At 46.7% G+C, this 17,420-nt stretch overlaps 1 protein-coding gene across 6 annotated transcripts; it reads left to right on the top strand.

The window, feature by feature from the left end:
- Nucleotides 1–313: 313 nt before the first annotated feature.
- On the top strand, nt 314–16,104 carry vegfaa (vascular endothelial growth factor Aa). Of its 6 annotated transcripts, none has more exons than XM_049026083.1 (11): nt 314–599; nt 1,046–1,273; nt 2,602–2,693; nt 2,797–2,941; nt 9,639–10,077; nt 11,514–11,556; nt 12,067–12,263; nt 12,587–12,663; nt 12,795–12,827; nt 14,132–14,263; nt 15,765–16,104. In XM_049026083.1, exons 5-11 carry the CDS (start codon nt 10,012–10,014, stop codon nt 15,784–15,786), a joined length of 570 nt encoding a protein of 189 aa, XP_048882040.1. In that variant the 5' UTR covers nt 314–599; nt 1,046–1,273; nt 2,602–2,693; nt 2,797–2,941; nt 9,639–10,011; the 3' UTR covers nt 15,787–16,104. The 6 variants fall into 6 exon arrangements, with proteins under 6 accessions (XP_048882040.1, XP_048882039.1, XP_048882046.1 ...); XM_049026082.1 differs by having other exon boundaries at nt 314–604; XM_049026089.1 differs by lacking the exon at nt 14,132–14,263 and having other exon boundaries at nt 314–604.
- Nucleotides 16,105–17,420: the final 1,316 nt, after the last annotated feature.

Genomic DNA, 17,420 nt, shown 5'->3' with positions numbered 1-17,420 from the left:
ATATACAAGACATACACAGGGCGATATACGCGCGCTCCCGAGGCATGCTGGGACATGCAGATGCCGCCGGCACTGCAGTATTATCGCGTATTTGAATTATACATAGTTCAGTAATTTAATTTCTACAGTACCTTCACTTTGAAAAGCATTTAAAACAGTTGTACTGTATTTTGAAAGAGTCAATACAATTCTAACAGTGACGTGGTGTGTTCTATTTCCTTATATTCATTTAATAAATATATAAATGTCATGTGACACGCTGGGCCAATGAAAACTGGCTTTCAGCTCATCTGTTTCATTAATTTGTACGAAATGCCTGGTTCAACTACTCCTTGTGCTGTCAAGGCAATGCCGTATGCAATGTAACGCATGTGAAACAGTGGTATGGTTTGAATCTTTATTGCTGTATGAAGGCAACTTTATTGGGGCACCTAGAGCGTCAGCGAGAAACTGGCACAGCAGCACAGGGCCGCAGAGGTCCAGCAAATTAACAGGAAATATCTGCAGGGAGACCACGTCACCTAACACTGACGGAAGAGCCACGTGAAAGAGACTGGGAATTCTAGGACCTTCCAGTGACTCTGACTGCAAGATCATGAGTACGGTGAGGTCTCTCTGACCGAGGGTTACGAGTGCAATGACGCTTGTATCTTGAGTGACGTGAAACAAGATAATATGTTTGAACTGCTTCGTGTAACATTTGACTACAACCAGAATGATAAACACTGAACTGTAAGAACTTTAATAAATGATTGCTCCTTGGAGACTGTATATTTGCACATGGGAGATAAGTAAGTGATTTTTTCATGCTGGGAAGCCAGTGTACAGCTGACCACTGTGGTGCAGTGACACAAAAACCAGCATTGGTGGGGAAACAGGAAGCAGACGCTAATTCACTCGCACGAATCGGTGACCTGCGCTGACTAAATGAGGTTTTATGGATTCTGGTTGCACAGTAGCAGGTCAGCAAAGTTGATCTTCAAACAGCGTGTGTGAGAGGAAGGACCCAGATCGATATCATGAAATATGTAAACCGACTTCACAGCACTGTGGCGAACTGGCACTCTGCCGGCAAGAGGAAGCACACACCTGTCTCAGAGCGAGCCGACACGCCCAGCACGTTTGCCTGGCGGGACTGGTGGGAAGGAAGGCCGGGCAGGACCTCCTCTGCAGGGAAATCAGGATCCGGGATGGCCCACCCCCCTACGGCACACCTACCAGGAGCACCAATCACAGGCAGACTGGCGTCTTCGCTCCATGAAGCCACACCTCTGTAATTTCTCAGGCGGTTTGTGTGTCTGTCAGGTTCGGCTAAGTCTAGTTTAGACTGGATTCCTAATTGTAGTGTGGGAGGTTGTGTAAACAGAAACACGTTTCACTGTTATTTATTTATTTATTTGCTCGTGTATTCATTATTATTATTATTATTATTATTATTATCATCATCATCATCATTATCATAATTATCATTATTATCATCATTGTTATTATTATTATTATTATTGCTACTGCTACTACCACTCATGTTCATATTTGATTTTGCAGTGAAAAACTAAAAAAAGTAAAGGTTCAGATTAAGTTCAGCCCCTTCCCAAAACACTTGCCCCAGAGCACTTCGCATGCACATATATAAACATTAGCACACTATGCTAGACAGAAGACAGCAGTGGGGAGGAACAACCCCCACCCCCCTACGCTGGACTAATAGGGGAACAAACTCCTGGGGGTCCAAGAAATGAGAGACTTAAATTTCCTTTACTGCTAGACTTTCTGCTATTGCTATGTTAACCATGCTGAACTGGGCGACTCTGTTCCTCTCAGTGCCAGTGCTGACTGGCTCCCTGCTAAACGTCCCTCTCGGGGATGGACGCTTCCAGCATGTTCCGCAGATGTTCACCTCCGGGTCAGGTTTTGATGTGGGAAGTATCGAGAGCAGACTCTTAAAACCAAGCATCTATGTTTGTTTCACTGCATCCGACAAACCTGCTGAAAATCACGGATAGGCGACTCATCTCTTCTGAAGAATTATATCACCCAGAAAAGTCTGATGAAAGAATGATGAAATAATATCCGCTCTGTTCGTGAGGGCAGACACAAGCCGGTCTGACGCAGAAAGTGAGGTCAACTGTGTGGTCTTGAATCCCCCAGTGATTTGAGTAAAGGAGACTTTTATTTTTTTTATCGCAATGTATGATGAATCTATGAGTCAGAGGCTTCTAGCGTGCTGAGTCCTGGAAGCTGATCGTGAATGGAAATTTGGGATTAAGTATGAGGAAAATACAATAAGCTTGGAAGCATTATGATCTTAGCAGGATAAAACAATGCTAAAAGTTGGAACAGATTTACGTGGAGTAGGAATCATCGAGTAGTGTAGGTGTAGAACCTCCACCAGGCATGACACTTACACAAGACTTCACAATATACTTTATTTACTCAAGCTATTTAAAGGTATCGTTACAATTTCTCTGAGAAAACTAAGACAAAAGACAACATGCGGAGCCCCACTGGGTCGTTTCCACAGAAATTTTTGCTACTACAGTAAATAAATATTGAAAGTATATTTAATTTCTCCCCTGTGTCTCATGACTGGCTTGTTTACAGACTGCTGGGCGAACTAGAAGGGAACAGCCAGTGGGCGTGTCCATGTAGACATCCCTAGATGACCAGATATGGCAGCCAATCAGGGTTCAGAGGTAGGTCAATAAGAGGTGATGCTGTGTAAGGTCTGTTTGCAGAGCAGCTGGTTTTCCTGAAGAGTTAAGAGAGCGTGTCTCTTCATATACTTCTAATGCAAAGCTGGCAGGTCCTGCCCATCTTCAGGGAGCCCTCAGGTCAGCTACATGTGAAATCTCAAGGCCTCTCAGGATCTGACGGTCACGCAGAAAGCCAGAGGCGAACGATGGAATTACACTTGCAGGGGATGGAGTCGTGACTCTTCAAGGTGAGTCTGGCCAATCGAAATTCAATAGACGTCACTGCCTTCACTGTGTTATGTCAGGTCACAGAGGCAGCACAGTATGGGTGTCGGAGTGTGTAGTAGCATGCTGGAGGAAAAATATGGCAGATGTGGAGTGTAGAATCAGACATGTTAGCATCATCTGTGAGGCTGGTCGACGTAATGTGTGACTCAGGGCATAATGGGGATCACAGCAAAGCAATATTGTCGATTGTTCTTCCATTCCATGGGGGCTGCAGAACTATAGAATTTGCACACTGGCTGCAGGAGGATTGCCAGACCGCATTACCTGATGTCACAGCTGTAGACACTACAGAGTTTAAGGACTCATTTAAGTGGGAGTGGCGAGCATTTTAATCAGGAACATCTTCACTGAATAATGGTTGGGTATCAGAGATAAGGGTTTCACGTTCACTGGCACGATCTCCTCCAGCTCCGAACTGCGACGCCACGTTGGGCTCGGGCTTTTGAGCTTAACAGCAGATGGCAGTGAGCCAGTGCCATCCTGGCAGTTTGCCTTGAGCTCATGGATAGATCCAGGCACTCCCACAGACTTGGACCCGATGAGGAGCAGGTGGAATTTTCCGGAAAGATGGAAATGGGGCCCCGGCCGCTGTCATGGTCCCCCAGCACTGGTCATCCATGTCCTCCGAGCTGTAGTGTGGCCTCTCCTCTGTAGGAGGACAGACTTGGGGATCGGTGTCGAGTCACGCGTGAGATCCCACAGACACATCAAAGCTTTACACGCTAATTAAGTGGAACCAGCAGAGTTTGCCTGGGCAAGATCACAGGGGAAACTATATGTGACAGCTTCAAGGGAAGTAATAGTGAGACCATTAGGAAACAGCAGGGGGCGCTATGGAGCAGCAGGGAGCCCTGAGTGGAGAAGGCGGGAATGTCTGTGACCTCAGATGCTCCTGACTGGATGGCAGTGGGATGCTACGTGGTCAGCCACTAAGTCTTGTCTCTGTGCCTTACAGAGCAGGCATGACCCTTAAGGCACGTAGAGCAAATGCGCTCACCTATGTCGCATTCGCTGTCCCATCCATGCGTGTGGGAATGCAGCAGGTGAGCCGTGCTTGGTTCAGTGGTAAGGCTCTGCTCATTACCAGAAGTGGACCTGAGGCAAAGTCTGTTACCCTAACCCCAACCTCTGTCTCTCCCCCCCCCTCTTGTCTGGGCCCGCCTCTCCTGCCCTCTTAGACCCCTGACATCAAAGCCGCTTCACTTACAAGTGAGGGGGGGGCGGCCTGCCGCACAGCCTCTGAGTCGTCTCAGAGTCCTCCTGTAATGATCTGTGGAATTTCATAGCTGCCTCCCCTTTGCCGTCACTCACATCAGCTACGAGCTCTTTCTCCCCCTTCTTTGTCTGCCTCCGAGTTTCCCACCAGCCTTTTTTGAAAACGAGACCCCCCCTCCCCCCCCATTTCCTCTCCTAAGTTAGCCTGATCCAGCTCAGGCTCCGCCTGTCGGGTATCGGATTGCAGCTGACGCAGGCTCTTCCGATTCACGCCCGTTGTGGCTCCGCTCCCTGCTAGCGCGGCGGGACTGCTGAGCGCTGATTGGATGGACTCCAGACGGACAATATCCCTGGCTGTCAAGTTCCCAGGCACAAATGGTGAATGACGAAAAAAAAAAATAATAAAATAAAAAAAGATGGTATCTCCTGGTACCGTGGTCTGACTGAGCAACCCAGGAGGCCCCTTAGGCACTGCAGTCAAATCCTGATCCCAGGGGATCTACCGTTGTACCATAAAAAAAGAGGCACTTAAAAGACCCCAATTATATCCTGCACCATAAAGCAATTTTAAAAAGGATATTGCTGGAAAGAGACCTAAAAGACCAAGAGAAAAGATTTAATCATTAAGTGTGTATGAAGTTCTCCCAGAAGTTACTGTTGATATTCCTGGTGTTGCCTTTATCATGGGTTCAGTGTACAGAAGAGTCCGGAAAAGGTGCGATAAGGTCAGGCAGAGTGTGGATGTTGATACCATAGACTACCAGTTGCCTGAAGGTGCCTCAAAGCACCCTCAGAGGAGCATGCTAACTACACGACGGCAAACTGCACATCTAGAGAGCTAAACCTGTGGCGACGTGAGAGGAATTCTAAATCTAAGGCTGTGTTCTTATCTCAGTAAGTTCAGGTGTGAGCTGTGCCTATAAACCTTTAAACTGTAGCCTTTGGTTGCAGTCTGAGTCCTCCCTGAATCACCTGTCGACTTTATTTCTGCTGTAGCAGGCAAAAAGTCGCAGGAAGGCACCTGAAAATCCTGCACGGCTTCCCAGCACAGTCGACGTCTCATGTTTGGTTCTGCATGATGGAAATTAGCAAGAAAGCCACCAGATCATTTACCCTCGTTACTCCATATAGGGGGTTCCCGTTAAAAGGTTAGCCTGTGCATTTCCATAGTCAACCACCTGTTGTCATGATCTTAATGACACAATAATTACCTTTAATTCTAGAATGTTTTAAATTTGAGATAAGAGAGAGATTATTGCCACTTCTTAGAACTGGCGTAGACTGAGATCATTTTTCCTGGGATTACTGTAACTAACACTCAACAGTCAAGTGTGAATCACCGCTTGGAGTCGGTCTGAAGGCTAATGGGTTCACCTGGGTGGGACGTAGGAATACTGAGACTCACCCATGTTGGCTCTGTGGTCATGGTGGGAATCAATGATAGTGGAGAGAACGGTCAGATCAACAGGCTGCAGAGTGGATCATCACGATGTCATTGATGAGATGGAGGTGCTGAGAGTTTTATGGAGCAGAGTGATGCGGAAGGTTCCAGAGCAGCTGTGGGATCTGGCACTGTGCCCGCGGACAGGCTGGGAATGTAACTGTCCACGTGAAGGACGAGCCACCCATCAGCACTGCAGTGAATACAGTGAGTTGATTGGCTGAGCATGAGAAGGGCATGGTCAGGTGACCAGTGAAAACATGGGAAATGTCCCTGTTCTGATTTCCACACTGTAAGCATGGCTCAGCTGGTTCAAGGTGGTATAGGTGGGAGAGCCCAGTGAAGGGCTTCCAAGTGTCAGTGGGTGTCTGATGTCTCCTGGTTTTTTTTTGAGTCCACCCCAAAACAGTTCTGAGAAAATAAACACCCAAAATTCTTTGTAAACCAAATTCATTTAAGCTGAAGGATGACTGACAAATCCATTCTCCGGGTCCAAGGAAACCTGTTGGGAGTTACAGTGATCACTACCCTGGTATGAGAGCCAGGGAACCTGCCCCTGCTTATACCGAAATATGCCTTTCGAAGAATTTCAGGTGAATCTCTCTCGGGAAAAACCAGTTACGTAAAAGTAAAGATTCCACACGATTTTGCAAATGCGGGGGAGTGCATGAGTGTTTGCGGGCATTCTGCATAAATGTCCGGTTTGCGTGTGTGTGTGTGTGTGTGTGTGTGTGTGTAAGATCAATAATCCTCAGCCTCTCGGCGACTGAAACATTCCTTAGATCAGCGGAGGGGAGGACAGGACTTCATGTTATTCTTCAATTAAGTCAATGTCCCAGAGCGAGAGGAGGATCCTCTACGGGTTTCCATCACGGCCCTGAGACCTCTTCTCCTTCCCTATCGGCCACTCTGTCATCTGCCAACAGAATGTGCTGCCCTCCCAACTCCAGGACCTTCCCCAGGAAGCATGTGAGAGGTCTTAAAGGCGATCCAGGGATAGGATGGGCGCAGAACGGGTTGTTCCACAGGCATCAGACATCCATCAGAAGCAAACAAGCCAGTCATCCTTATGGCCGAGCAGGAACCACAAGGCTAGTCTGTAGATAAACCACAAGGCTAGTCTGGCATGAGATCTCAAAGATAGTTAGCACTAGTTAAGACACTGCTGACTAGTGCCGACCACTAATGGGTGTATCTGATAGATAAAGGCTGTCTTTATAGGGTTAGTCAGTCAGATATTTGTTTTAACAATCAGGAGACAAGATACTTTTATTAAACGTGAACCGATTCCAGGGGAAAATGCACATAAAAAGACAAAGAAATATAAAGACATGAGCCTTACTGGACAAGACGCATCCATGGAAAGACACAACAGAGAGAGGCAGAACACCTAGCAATAGTTACTGATAACCAGGTAGAGGCCTTGAGGAGGGTACAGCGTGTCTACTCACAGCAGAAGCAAAGCCATATCTCTTAAAATTGGGAGTTTCACTACCCTCTGAGCTTACGGATATAGTCATTTAAATTGCTTATTACCTATAATATGAACATTATGTATTTCGTGTTACATATATTACTTATATTTTCAACTATGGCTTTTCCTTCAAAATTCTTCAAATGACAACAAGTGTCTTTGCAGCGCCCCCTTGAGGGTCAAAAAAATGACACATTTTACGTCTGCCCGGGCTCCCCAGGCTGCGCGTGATTAAGAGCCAGAGCATCACACGTGACGTTAGACTTCGTAGAGCTGTGAGCGATATACTCGGACCATTCGTGTAAATAAAGAATATCACTACGATGAAATGTCAGAGTAATTCTATAAAGCAGTAAGAAATTGAGCGCTGCGTATACTATGAAACACACTGAGCCGTATATTTTAAAAACAAAACGCATACAGGAGTGAAAATAGTTACTGACATTGAAACCGGCGTCGTACACGCGGTATTTGCAGTCACGCCACACACAGAATTTACATACACAGACACAACCACGGAGATGCAGAGAGATACACGCACAGTAAAAGTTACAATCACACACACAAAGAAACACAGGCAGTCAGATTCACAGTCAGACTGGCACACACACACACACACACACACACAAAGCAGCGGGCTGCGTCTCCGCATGGTGGAAAGACGAAGAAAAGGCAGTCTGGAGAAAACCATGGTAACGGAGCAGAGTGCCGGGGGGGCCATGAGAGTGCGTGCTGACCTGTCCCACGGCTGAGTGGAGGGTCCATGTGGGAGAGACGAGTCCGGAGTGGGGGTAGGGGAGGCAAAGGGTTTGGAATAGGGTGGGAGCGCGGCCGTCCCACGTCTACCAGTACCACCTTGCACTTGCCGTTTCATTACGGGGTATATTTATTAATTTAACAATCATTTTCATTCAAAAACACCACTGGAATTAAGAGACGGGCTTAGGAGCTGTGTGTGAAGTGGCCAGTCAGCCCTTCAAAGGGCACGTCATGTGTCTGACAGATTTATGTCCCCATACCGAGTGGCCGCCGAAGAACCACTGAAGGCAAAGTTCATCAATCAGGACAGCGTCTGCGAGGTTGTGCCGCCAGAATTGAATTTTCTGTTTTATAATTTATTACATTTATAATTGGGAAAAAAATACCACTAGTAGAAAATTTTGCACTTAAGTTCTTGAGGATAAACGACTGCATTGTTTCTAAAGCACTAAAGAGATCGGTCTGTGCTATATCAATGTGATTTGTTACTGTCTGTTTCCCAGGCATGCAGGTACAAATCCGCCTCTCCAAGACTTAATTCTTCTCAACCTTTAAAGTACTTAATTTCCACCCGGCTGTTTGTTTGCTTTTCATTAACCGGATTACAGTCGAATCAGGAACCCGGATTACTTTAAAAGACAAAAGACATACCGAAATTACGTTAATGCACGGCCACACAAAAGGTTTCATCAGCAAATGATGATCGGAAAGACCACCCTCCCCCATCATTATATGCTCTTGATATATATACACGTATATATTTTTATTAGCCTAAATTGTACAAATTCATACACAATGAGGAAAAAAAGCAGAGAATCAGGTGCGCGATTTCACCAGACTGAAGCTTGGCTTTACACGCATCGTTAGTCAGCGTCAGGTGTCCTCGGGTATTCCAGTATAAGGCTGAGGACCCGAGTACGTCTTGCCCCCAGTCTCAGTGCCTACGTGACAAGTGCAGTCGCCTGGTTGGTGGAAGCTGCTCTTGCGGCCGCACCTTTGCGTTCACACAGAACGGCGAATTGCTGCCCATTGTGCGCTCCCCGACAGCCCCCCGAGCCCCGCCGGTTTTTGCCGTCTAAGGAGGGTCCGCAGGAAAGTCTGCAATTCCGTGCAGATCGGAAGCACTAATTTTCCATCAGTCACGCGGAGGTATGCTTAGGATCACGTACGCAAACGGGTATAAGGTGCAGTTTCGTGGACTTAAATCACACTTTACACAGAAGATGCACAGGGCAAAAGTGGCACTTTATTTATAACATAGCTCGTAATTTTGGATCGGTACAGATAAAGGCACCGCGCCGAGGTATCTCACACGTTCCCGGCACGGTTATCGGTTTCGGGTCAAGGTCCGGAACTGGCACTGGAAGACGGGGGTCCGTGAGAGCGCTTAATAAGCGACATCATCGCTGGCATCGGACGCGCTCTGGCCCACCTTGGACCCGGCCAATCAGCGATCGCCCGCGGCTGCAGGGTGTGAGGCTACATTTAACCCTACAGCAGATCCGAGGTGGAGCTAGAAGAGACGGCACGCTTTAGTATAGTCGGCTAGGGGAAAGGGCCACAATAGAGGAATTATGTGCAGGTAACGGGGACCATTGCTGGCACGTCCTACAGCAGAGTTGGACGAATGATTACGATTTTACCTATTTCACAAGTGGTTTCGTTTTGATTTCTCGGCTGCGATAATATAAGTCGCCGCTACCTTTCCGCCGCTCAAAGTTGTCTTTAGGAGTCTGAGTTTTTTTTCTCCCTCTCTCACTCTCTCCAGTTTTGCTTGACGGGCAGCGTCTCTTCAAAAGGGCTGATACATGAAATGCGGGATTTTATTTTTTACTGTCATGCGGATTTCGGCGCTCTGAAGAGCAGAGGATTTTGACGAGGATTAAAAAGTGACGCGCAGTTTGGATCCCCCCCTCCCCGTTATTGGACGACTTTGATCTGTGTAAGGAGCAGTTGGAGGAACGCAACAGAAACACTTTCTCTCCCCCAGATACCCCTTCTCCCGGTGCGGGGCGAAATGGAGTTTATGTAGCTGCGGATATTCCTCAACGCCCCTTGAGAAACCTACAATATCAGTGCGAATAGCATTGCTTGACGGAGACAGATTTGCCGGAGCGACCTTCGCCTTTGGAGTAATAATCATGAACTTAGTTGTGAATTTGATACTGGAACTGTTTCTGGCGGCGCTTCACTTGTCTTTCCTGAAGGTAGGTCTGCACTTGAGCCTGATCCGGTGAGTGAAAGTGAGTCGTGCCTGCGTTCGTGCGTCTGTGCGTGTCGCTCGTCATTGCGGTTAACATGCCAGGTCGCTTCTCACTGCGCCGGGAGCTCGTTGCTGGGAGCTGTAGTTTGCTTCTTTATCATTTTTAATTAAATTATATGGTGAAGTTCAGGTCAGGGACCGATCGGGTCTGAGCTCCGCGTTTTAAGTGCGGGTGTGGAAACGGGTTTGATCGTAACAAGTAACACCGTTCCCACAGAAATCTAAGTTCCGCTGTCAACGCTCAGGAAAGAGCGCACGCTGTCTTTGTTCCTTGATTGTTTAGGATTTTAATTGTTTGTTTCCCTCTTTTTGCAGTAACAGTAGTAGAACGACTATAAGATCAACAATACAAACAACCATATTAATCATTATTATTATTATTATTAGTAATAATATCCCAACAACAGTGACTACGTGTTATTTATATGATAATAAACTATAACGAATATAATTATTAATTCAATCATTTAAAGTAATATTAATAACCATATGACAAAGATTACGAAAGATGACGGCAAACCTGTAATTTATGTAAAAACGACCGCCTTGATTGTCCTGTAACAGAGTGACCTGCGTGCAAGTGCGAGATCACGTGCTTTTTGAATGATGAAACACTGAATTCGGGGGTTGAAACGTAATGCAACCTACAGCCCCCCTCCATCACGTCCTTTCATTGTCGATTTATTCGGTACCAGTCGGCGAGATATACTTACTATAAAATTGAACATTTAATCAGTTTCAATAAAGATCTTAATGTGCTGTTCGTACGCACTGATGGGGCCCGGCCGACTGTAAAGGGCTATCTGGGAGGGAGCCGGCTTTACGGGCCTGCATCCGCGATTGTTAAAGGAGCGATGTATAATTCACCAGTTACTATACCATAGGATCATAAAAGCCTGTAAGATTTATCTTAAGTAGCTTAAAAGAGTTAGTAACTCACGATTATTTGTGTTACGTGGCCGTATTGATATTTAAAAATGTGCTTGATATTAGGCTATTAACTATTTGATGTGCGATAACATTTAGTTTGTCCCTATTAGATGTGTTAACACTTAATTATAACCAGAATTATTATCTGTTGTGGAAGAAAGAAAGGCGTTAAAACATTTTTTAATGGATTTTGCATTCAACGATTCTTTATAGTGTACAGGCCTACTTACATAAACCATGCTGTGCACGGTATTTTTACACACAAATGATCATTAAAACTTTTGTTGTTTAACGACCAAGGTTATACCTAAAGTTTCTCATTTTTTAAGGTATATTATATTTTACACTGACTAACACGAAGAGGTCGGACTCAATGAAATTAGAAACAGAAAAGATGTGCAGTGTTTTGGAGGAATTAATATGGACATATGCCGTTTCTGTCCATCACAGGCTGCCCACATACCAAAGGACAGAGAGAAGAGCAAAAATGAAGGTATGTTCGCCTTGTGTGAGACTGAAGGTGTTTAGACTTTGTCGAAGGGTTTCCCTTTAGTAACGCCGTTACACTGGTCTGCTGACCTCTACTGGCCAGAAGTAGTTCTGCTTCATCAGACCACCTAGATTTCTATGTATTTTCATGCAGAAAAAAATCAGCGATCGGGAGAATATTATGGGAAGTAGATTTAGGGAGGTTTAACGATGACAACCAGGGGCGCTGCTAAGGATTTTGGGCCCCATGAAAAGAATCTTGACAGGGCCCCCAACACATTTATTGGGGGCTTCTCTGGGCCCCCTCTCAGTCATGGGCCCCGAGAATCGTCATCGTTTACCCCCCCTTTACAGCGCCCCTGATGACAACATCCAAAGTTGTTGAAAGATTATGAGAAATATGGCTGTAACTCATTACGTGATGATGGGATATATCACAAGAGTCATTAAAATGGTGGTGGTGATGATGATGGCGGTTAAGGGATATTAACCTAACCTTTCTGTTCTCATGCAGTTGTTCCCTTCATGGATGTGTTCAATAAAAGTCTGTGTCAACCAAGAGAAGTGTTGGTGGACATCTTCCAAGAGTACCCAGATGAGACAGAGGTGACATACATCCCATCCTGCGTCGCCCTCATCCGCTGTGGGGGCTGCTGCAACGACGAGGCGATGGAGTGCGTTCCCACGGAAACCTTTAACACCACCATGGAGGTGAGGCATCGGAAAGCGAGGGAGCAAGAGATGAGGCTAACGAACGGGTGCTGACGAGGGAAAAACTCGCCCATCTTTGTCTCCTCCTTGCTCCTTCTCCCGTACTTATGCATGTGAGATTGTCTGGTTAATCTCCATGCACAAACTAAGGACATTATTGTGACCAGAAGCAGAACCTTCTTCTAGTCAGTGATTGGTAGTTAACTGTCTGTAGTCAGAGTAAAGCTCTGTGGTAAATAATGAACAGTTAGTCAGCAGTTTGGGGTGGTGTTTGCATGTCCGTGTCTTTGACCCCCCCCCCCCCACCCTTTGTATCGCAACAGGTCATCAGAATAAAGCAGCGGGTGCAACAGCAGAAGTTCCTGAGAAGTTTCACGGAACATCGAAAGTGTGAGTGCAGGTGAGTGCCGCCCACGTCAGGCCCCGCCTCCCACAGCAGGCCCCGCCTCCCACAGCCCGCCACTGTCTCACGCATAGTGACTCAGTCTGTCTGCCCGGGCTAATTTCAGGCTTTCTCCTTTATCCTTTCAGACCAAAGACTGATGTGAAAGAGAACAAGGAAAAGTAAGTATTAAATCTTGTTTTGATTGAAGGTTTTGTGCTCTAATCTATGTGTTATGTCAGAGGGACAATCACACTGGGGCCATGAAGTCTGTTTGGGGCCGGGTGTAGGGCAGCGAGGGGCCCGTGCTGTTTTGAAACATTGTATTAGCGCAGTTTAGTATATTAGCTGTTCTTGGCTTGTTAAGCTCCAACCTTTCATGGGCTGTTAAAGAATTCTGTTGGCCTTTAATACAACAGGTGTGATGAGGCTTTGCTCACACCCCGGTGCCAGGGGGGTTGGGGGGGGGGGGGGGCGTATTCACTGCGTACAGGCAGTTATCAGACACTCTCCGGAAGGTGTGCGGAGCGGTCCGTTGGAATGATAAGCGTTGCAGGAAGCCTCAGTCACTGGGCATCGAGGCCCTATTCTCTGACCACTTGGTTTTCCGGTCGGTCGTCCTGCAGGTGTTGGTTCACCGTTTCCTCTTTCTGAGTCAGCGGAGAGCTGGTTTTAGGCGGCAGCTGCACTGGGCTCCGTCTCTAGGGGGATGGAAGGTTGTTTGCCAACCAGCTCCTGTTCCCTGTGGTTCCTGTCCTCTTTTCATCTAGTGATGAACATGCTTTGGAGGGACCAGTAAGGAATAGCCAGTACTGCTGTCGATCAACCACATTGATGTCCAGACTGTCTGGACATGGTGTTTTTTCGGAGACAACATAGCAAACGGGTTGGGCTGGTCACATGGTGACCCTGGTTCCTGGCTGCGTAACCTTGTCCGACAGCTGTGCCTGTGCACACAAGGGGCCCCAGGGTTCTGATTGTGACAGATTTCGGTATGAGGGAATATCTTGATAAAATCATGTATACAGTCTTCGCACTGAGACAAACGGTGCACTCTCAGCTGGGCACAGGTGTAATGATTTACCACCACGCCGTCAGGTTCCCTGGGAATACCCACCCCCCGTGTAGAGAGTAGAGAGCTATTGCGGTGTGCAGGAACCGGGGGGGGGCGTTAGTGATGGCCAATGTGTGGGCAGCAGTTGGGGAGACTGTTGTGGTGTCTTCGGCCGTGGTTTGTGTGCGTGAGCGTGAGATTAGATAGGCAGTGTGTGTGTTTGTGTGACAGCTCCTCTACACTAACACTGGCCCGCTTTCTCCCTCTGCGATACTAACCTCACTTCAGAATTGTGTGCGGGTGTTTTGGCTAACCACTCCAAGGGAGGCAGCAGTGCCCCTGGCCTCCTGCTCCTCCTCTCAAGTCCTCTTGCTTAGATCTCTCTCTCTTTCTCTCTCTCTCTTTCTCCCCCTTTTTTTTGCCTTTTTGCAGCCACTGTGCCCCTTGCTCAGAGAAAAGGAGGCGCTACTTTGTGCAGGACCCCCTCACCTGTCAGTGTTCCTGCAAAAACTCAGAGTTAGACTGCAAGGCCAGGAGTCTTGAGTTAAACCAAAGAACGTGCAGGTTTGTTCTTGGAACGCTCCTTTAAGCATGTAACTTATGCTTTGGGTGTCATTTCTGCTTAATGTGACGTGCTGTGTGATCGGAGGCGTCCGTGACTGCGTACTGTCCGGTCCCTCCTCTTTAGGGGGTGCGAGCGGCTACCCTTGTTGCTTGAATATTTCCTGCCCCAGGCTGTAAAAGCACTGGGGTCCTGCTCCAAGTAAAAATTAAAAAAATAAACAAAAAAAATAACAGACAGTAGGGATGTGAGTGGGGAATTCTGAAGTCCCTCGTCGCTGTAGGTGCAAACGTACACGGTTTTACCGTGCAGTAACTGCGGAGTCACCAAATGTCTTTCTGGAGGGGGCCTGACACAGCCCATCGCACTCTCCACTGGGCACACGCCTCTGGACAGATGTGCTTGCTTCTGTCTGTCTTGAGCTTCCTATGTGTCAGTGAGCCTTTGCTGTGCATCTTTATGGGAGGGCTGTTTTTATTTTGCTGGTCTGTGCTGGGGTGTGAGAATTTTGTCCTGTCCTGTCTTGTGTGTGTGGTTTTTTTTTTTTATTGCGGAGAATAAATCCTGTTACTCCGCAGTAATGAGTGTCGTTAGCAGTTAACTGTTTTTTAAAATGTTAACTACCTTAAAGTTTGATGTGTGTGACCATTTATCAGTGACACTTTACACCAGTGTTTCTCAACCCGGTCCTCAGAGACCTCAAGCCGGACCACGTTTTTGCTCCCTCTGAACTCCCTGCCAGATGGTCCACTTTTTTGCTCCCCCCCCCAGCTCCGGGGAGCAAAAACGTGGACTGTCCGCGTGTCCCCAAGGAACGTGTTGGGGAAACATGGCATTACACTGCTGGTCCCCCAAGTTCAGTCGGAGCCGTTTGATGGTCGTTGAACAAAGCGTAGAACATGTCGGCTCTTGATGAGTATCGGTGTGTGTGTTTGCTGTGCCGTGGCGGGCTCTGTGTTTTGTCTGCTGTATGTCCCTGTGAATGGATCCTGTGTGTGGTGTTTTGTCTGGCGTGAGCTGCCGTGTGTTTCTTTCGAGTGCGTCCTGTCACTGCTGAACCTCTTGAGCATTAGAGTGCATTCTGGGTGTGATTGTTGACTCAGAGTCATCGACTGTATTCAAGTTATCAAGTCGGGTCAAGTCTGCTTCCGCAGTCCAGTTAACCCCTTGTTCACCACGGGAATGGTACCCCTTATAGTCATGGCGATCACTTCTGATCACTTCACTTCTGGACTTGTAGTTCCTCACTCACTCCAAAAGAGAGTTCAGTCTTGAGTGCTGGGGGTGGAGCTTCTCTGGGGAAGGGATTTGATTGGTGGAGAGGCTCACTTGGAGCAGGGTTTTGACTGGTGGATTATTTATGTGTGATTTGACTGAGAAATTCAGTAGAGTAGAATCTTTATTAATGGCCTCATTGGGGAAGGGTTTTGATTGGTGGAGAGGCTCGCTGGAGCTGGGCTTTGATTGGTAGCGATGTTCTAATCTGCTTTTGTCCTGTTTCAGATGTGAGAAACCTAGGAGATGAAAGTGGACGAAGAGGATACAAAAATGAAGGAATTTTCTATACAGCACTTTTGATGTAAGAACTAAACATTTTTGGCTGCGTGCGGATGGACTCCAGCGTGAAAAATGAGAGCCCATCGTTTGTGTGCCTGTGTGTGTACAGAACACTGTCACACACACGTGCACAAGAGACATTGAATCGCTGCTATGAACGGCATGAACGCAGACCAGCACCCAACCCTGCAGCTGACCAGCGGTTGGCAGTTCTGAAATGTGTTTAATGCATCACTCCACTGGATATGGACCTGGGACGTTTGGCAAGCTGACCAGAGGCGGTCGGGGGACTTGTTGGGGGGGAGGGGGGGGGGGTAGGCTGAGTGCCCTTGTTCACAGCAGAGGACCAGGAAGGCGAAGCTCCCAGGGTATCTGACGGCGTGAAGACAAGCGGGGTACACACACTAACAGACAGTAGGACGCTGTTCTAACCCAAAACGGACTCTCTGTAGGTACTGACACAATGAGCTGACAGTAGATGCCGCCTGGCTTTCATCTGAGCTGCATAGAAACCGCTTATTAAGTTATTTTTCCAAAGATCCATGCACTTACTGCTCTAAAGAAGTTCTGGGTACAGACAGACCTACTATCCCCTTTTTTGTAGTGCCGTACCTTTAATTTATAAATAATATTAGAGTATTTTCAATATTCCGTTTTATTTAATTTTATCTATTTATATGCAGTGTTATTTTAATGTTATTTTACTTTATCTTGTCAATGTGGTTTTGCCCTGAAAAAAAAAAACAATTGTAGAGGTTTTTTTTTTTTATAGACATATATAACGAAAGACAACAATGGAAAGAAAGATCTTCTCACATTCCACAGTGCTTGTTTTGACTGAGCTTTTAATTCATGCAGCCTGTGTTGGCCCTCCGACGACGGCTCTAGGGGCTGGGCAGCGGGGCAGTTAGCAGGGCATTTAGAGAGTCAGTCTGCCCTTGGTCCCGCCTGATACAGAAGCATCGCATCGCATTAGACTTAGGGCTATCACTAGCGATTGCGTCAATAATCGATTAAACTACAGCTCAATCTGACAATTCATCAATTAATCATTTATATATAATGTAATACAGTATCATATAATATGATTTAATATAGCGATAATATAATAATAATTATAATTAGCGTGAAGCAGGAATCAACCAACCACTGCAGGGTGTACGCGCAGTGGCACATGGTCACTAGTTAATTTAAATTGCATGTTTTTGGACAGTGAAAGGAAAGCAGAGGATGCGCAGGAAAGCCACCACGCAGTGAATATGCACACTCCACACACACACAGCGGCGGCGTGCAGCAACACTGCGTCCCACCTCGCCACTCTGTTGCATTCTGTTGCATTTCATGCACATGCAGCAGTCACTTCGCGAGGATCGTCATAGTCTGCTGGGTTCAAGCCTCAATAATTTGCGCTAAAATTTTAACACGGTCACTGGAGACAAAACTTAGTTAGCTTTCTTTTATTTTAACGATGGTTCCTTTTCAAATGTGTCTAGAATATGAATGACTGAATAAATAAATAAAATCAGTCTAAAGTTTACCGCCCCTGCTTTTGCATGAGCGTTATGTATGATTATGGCAAACAATGCAGCTAAGTGACTGGG

Source organism: Brienomyrus brachyistius, chromosome 9 (assembly GCF_023856365.1).
Source record: "Brienomyrus brachyistius isolate T26 chromosome 9, BBRACH_0.4, whole genome shotgun sequence".
Taxonomy (NCBI): domain Eukaryota; kingdom Metazoa; phylum Chordata; class Actinopteri; order Osteoglossiformes; family Mormyridae; genus Brienomyrus; species Brienomyrus brachyistius.
The sequence above is the reverse complement of the archived record's forward strand: the minus strand, read 5'-3'. Positions and strand labels throughout refer to the sequence as shown.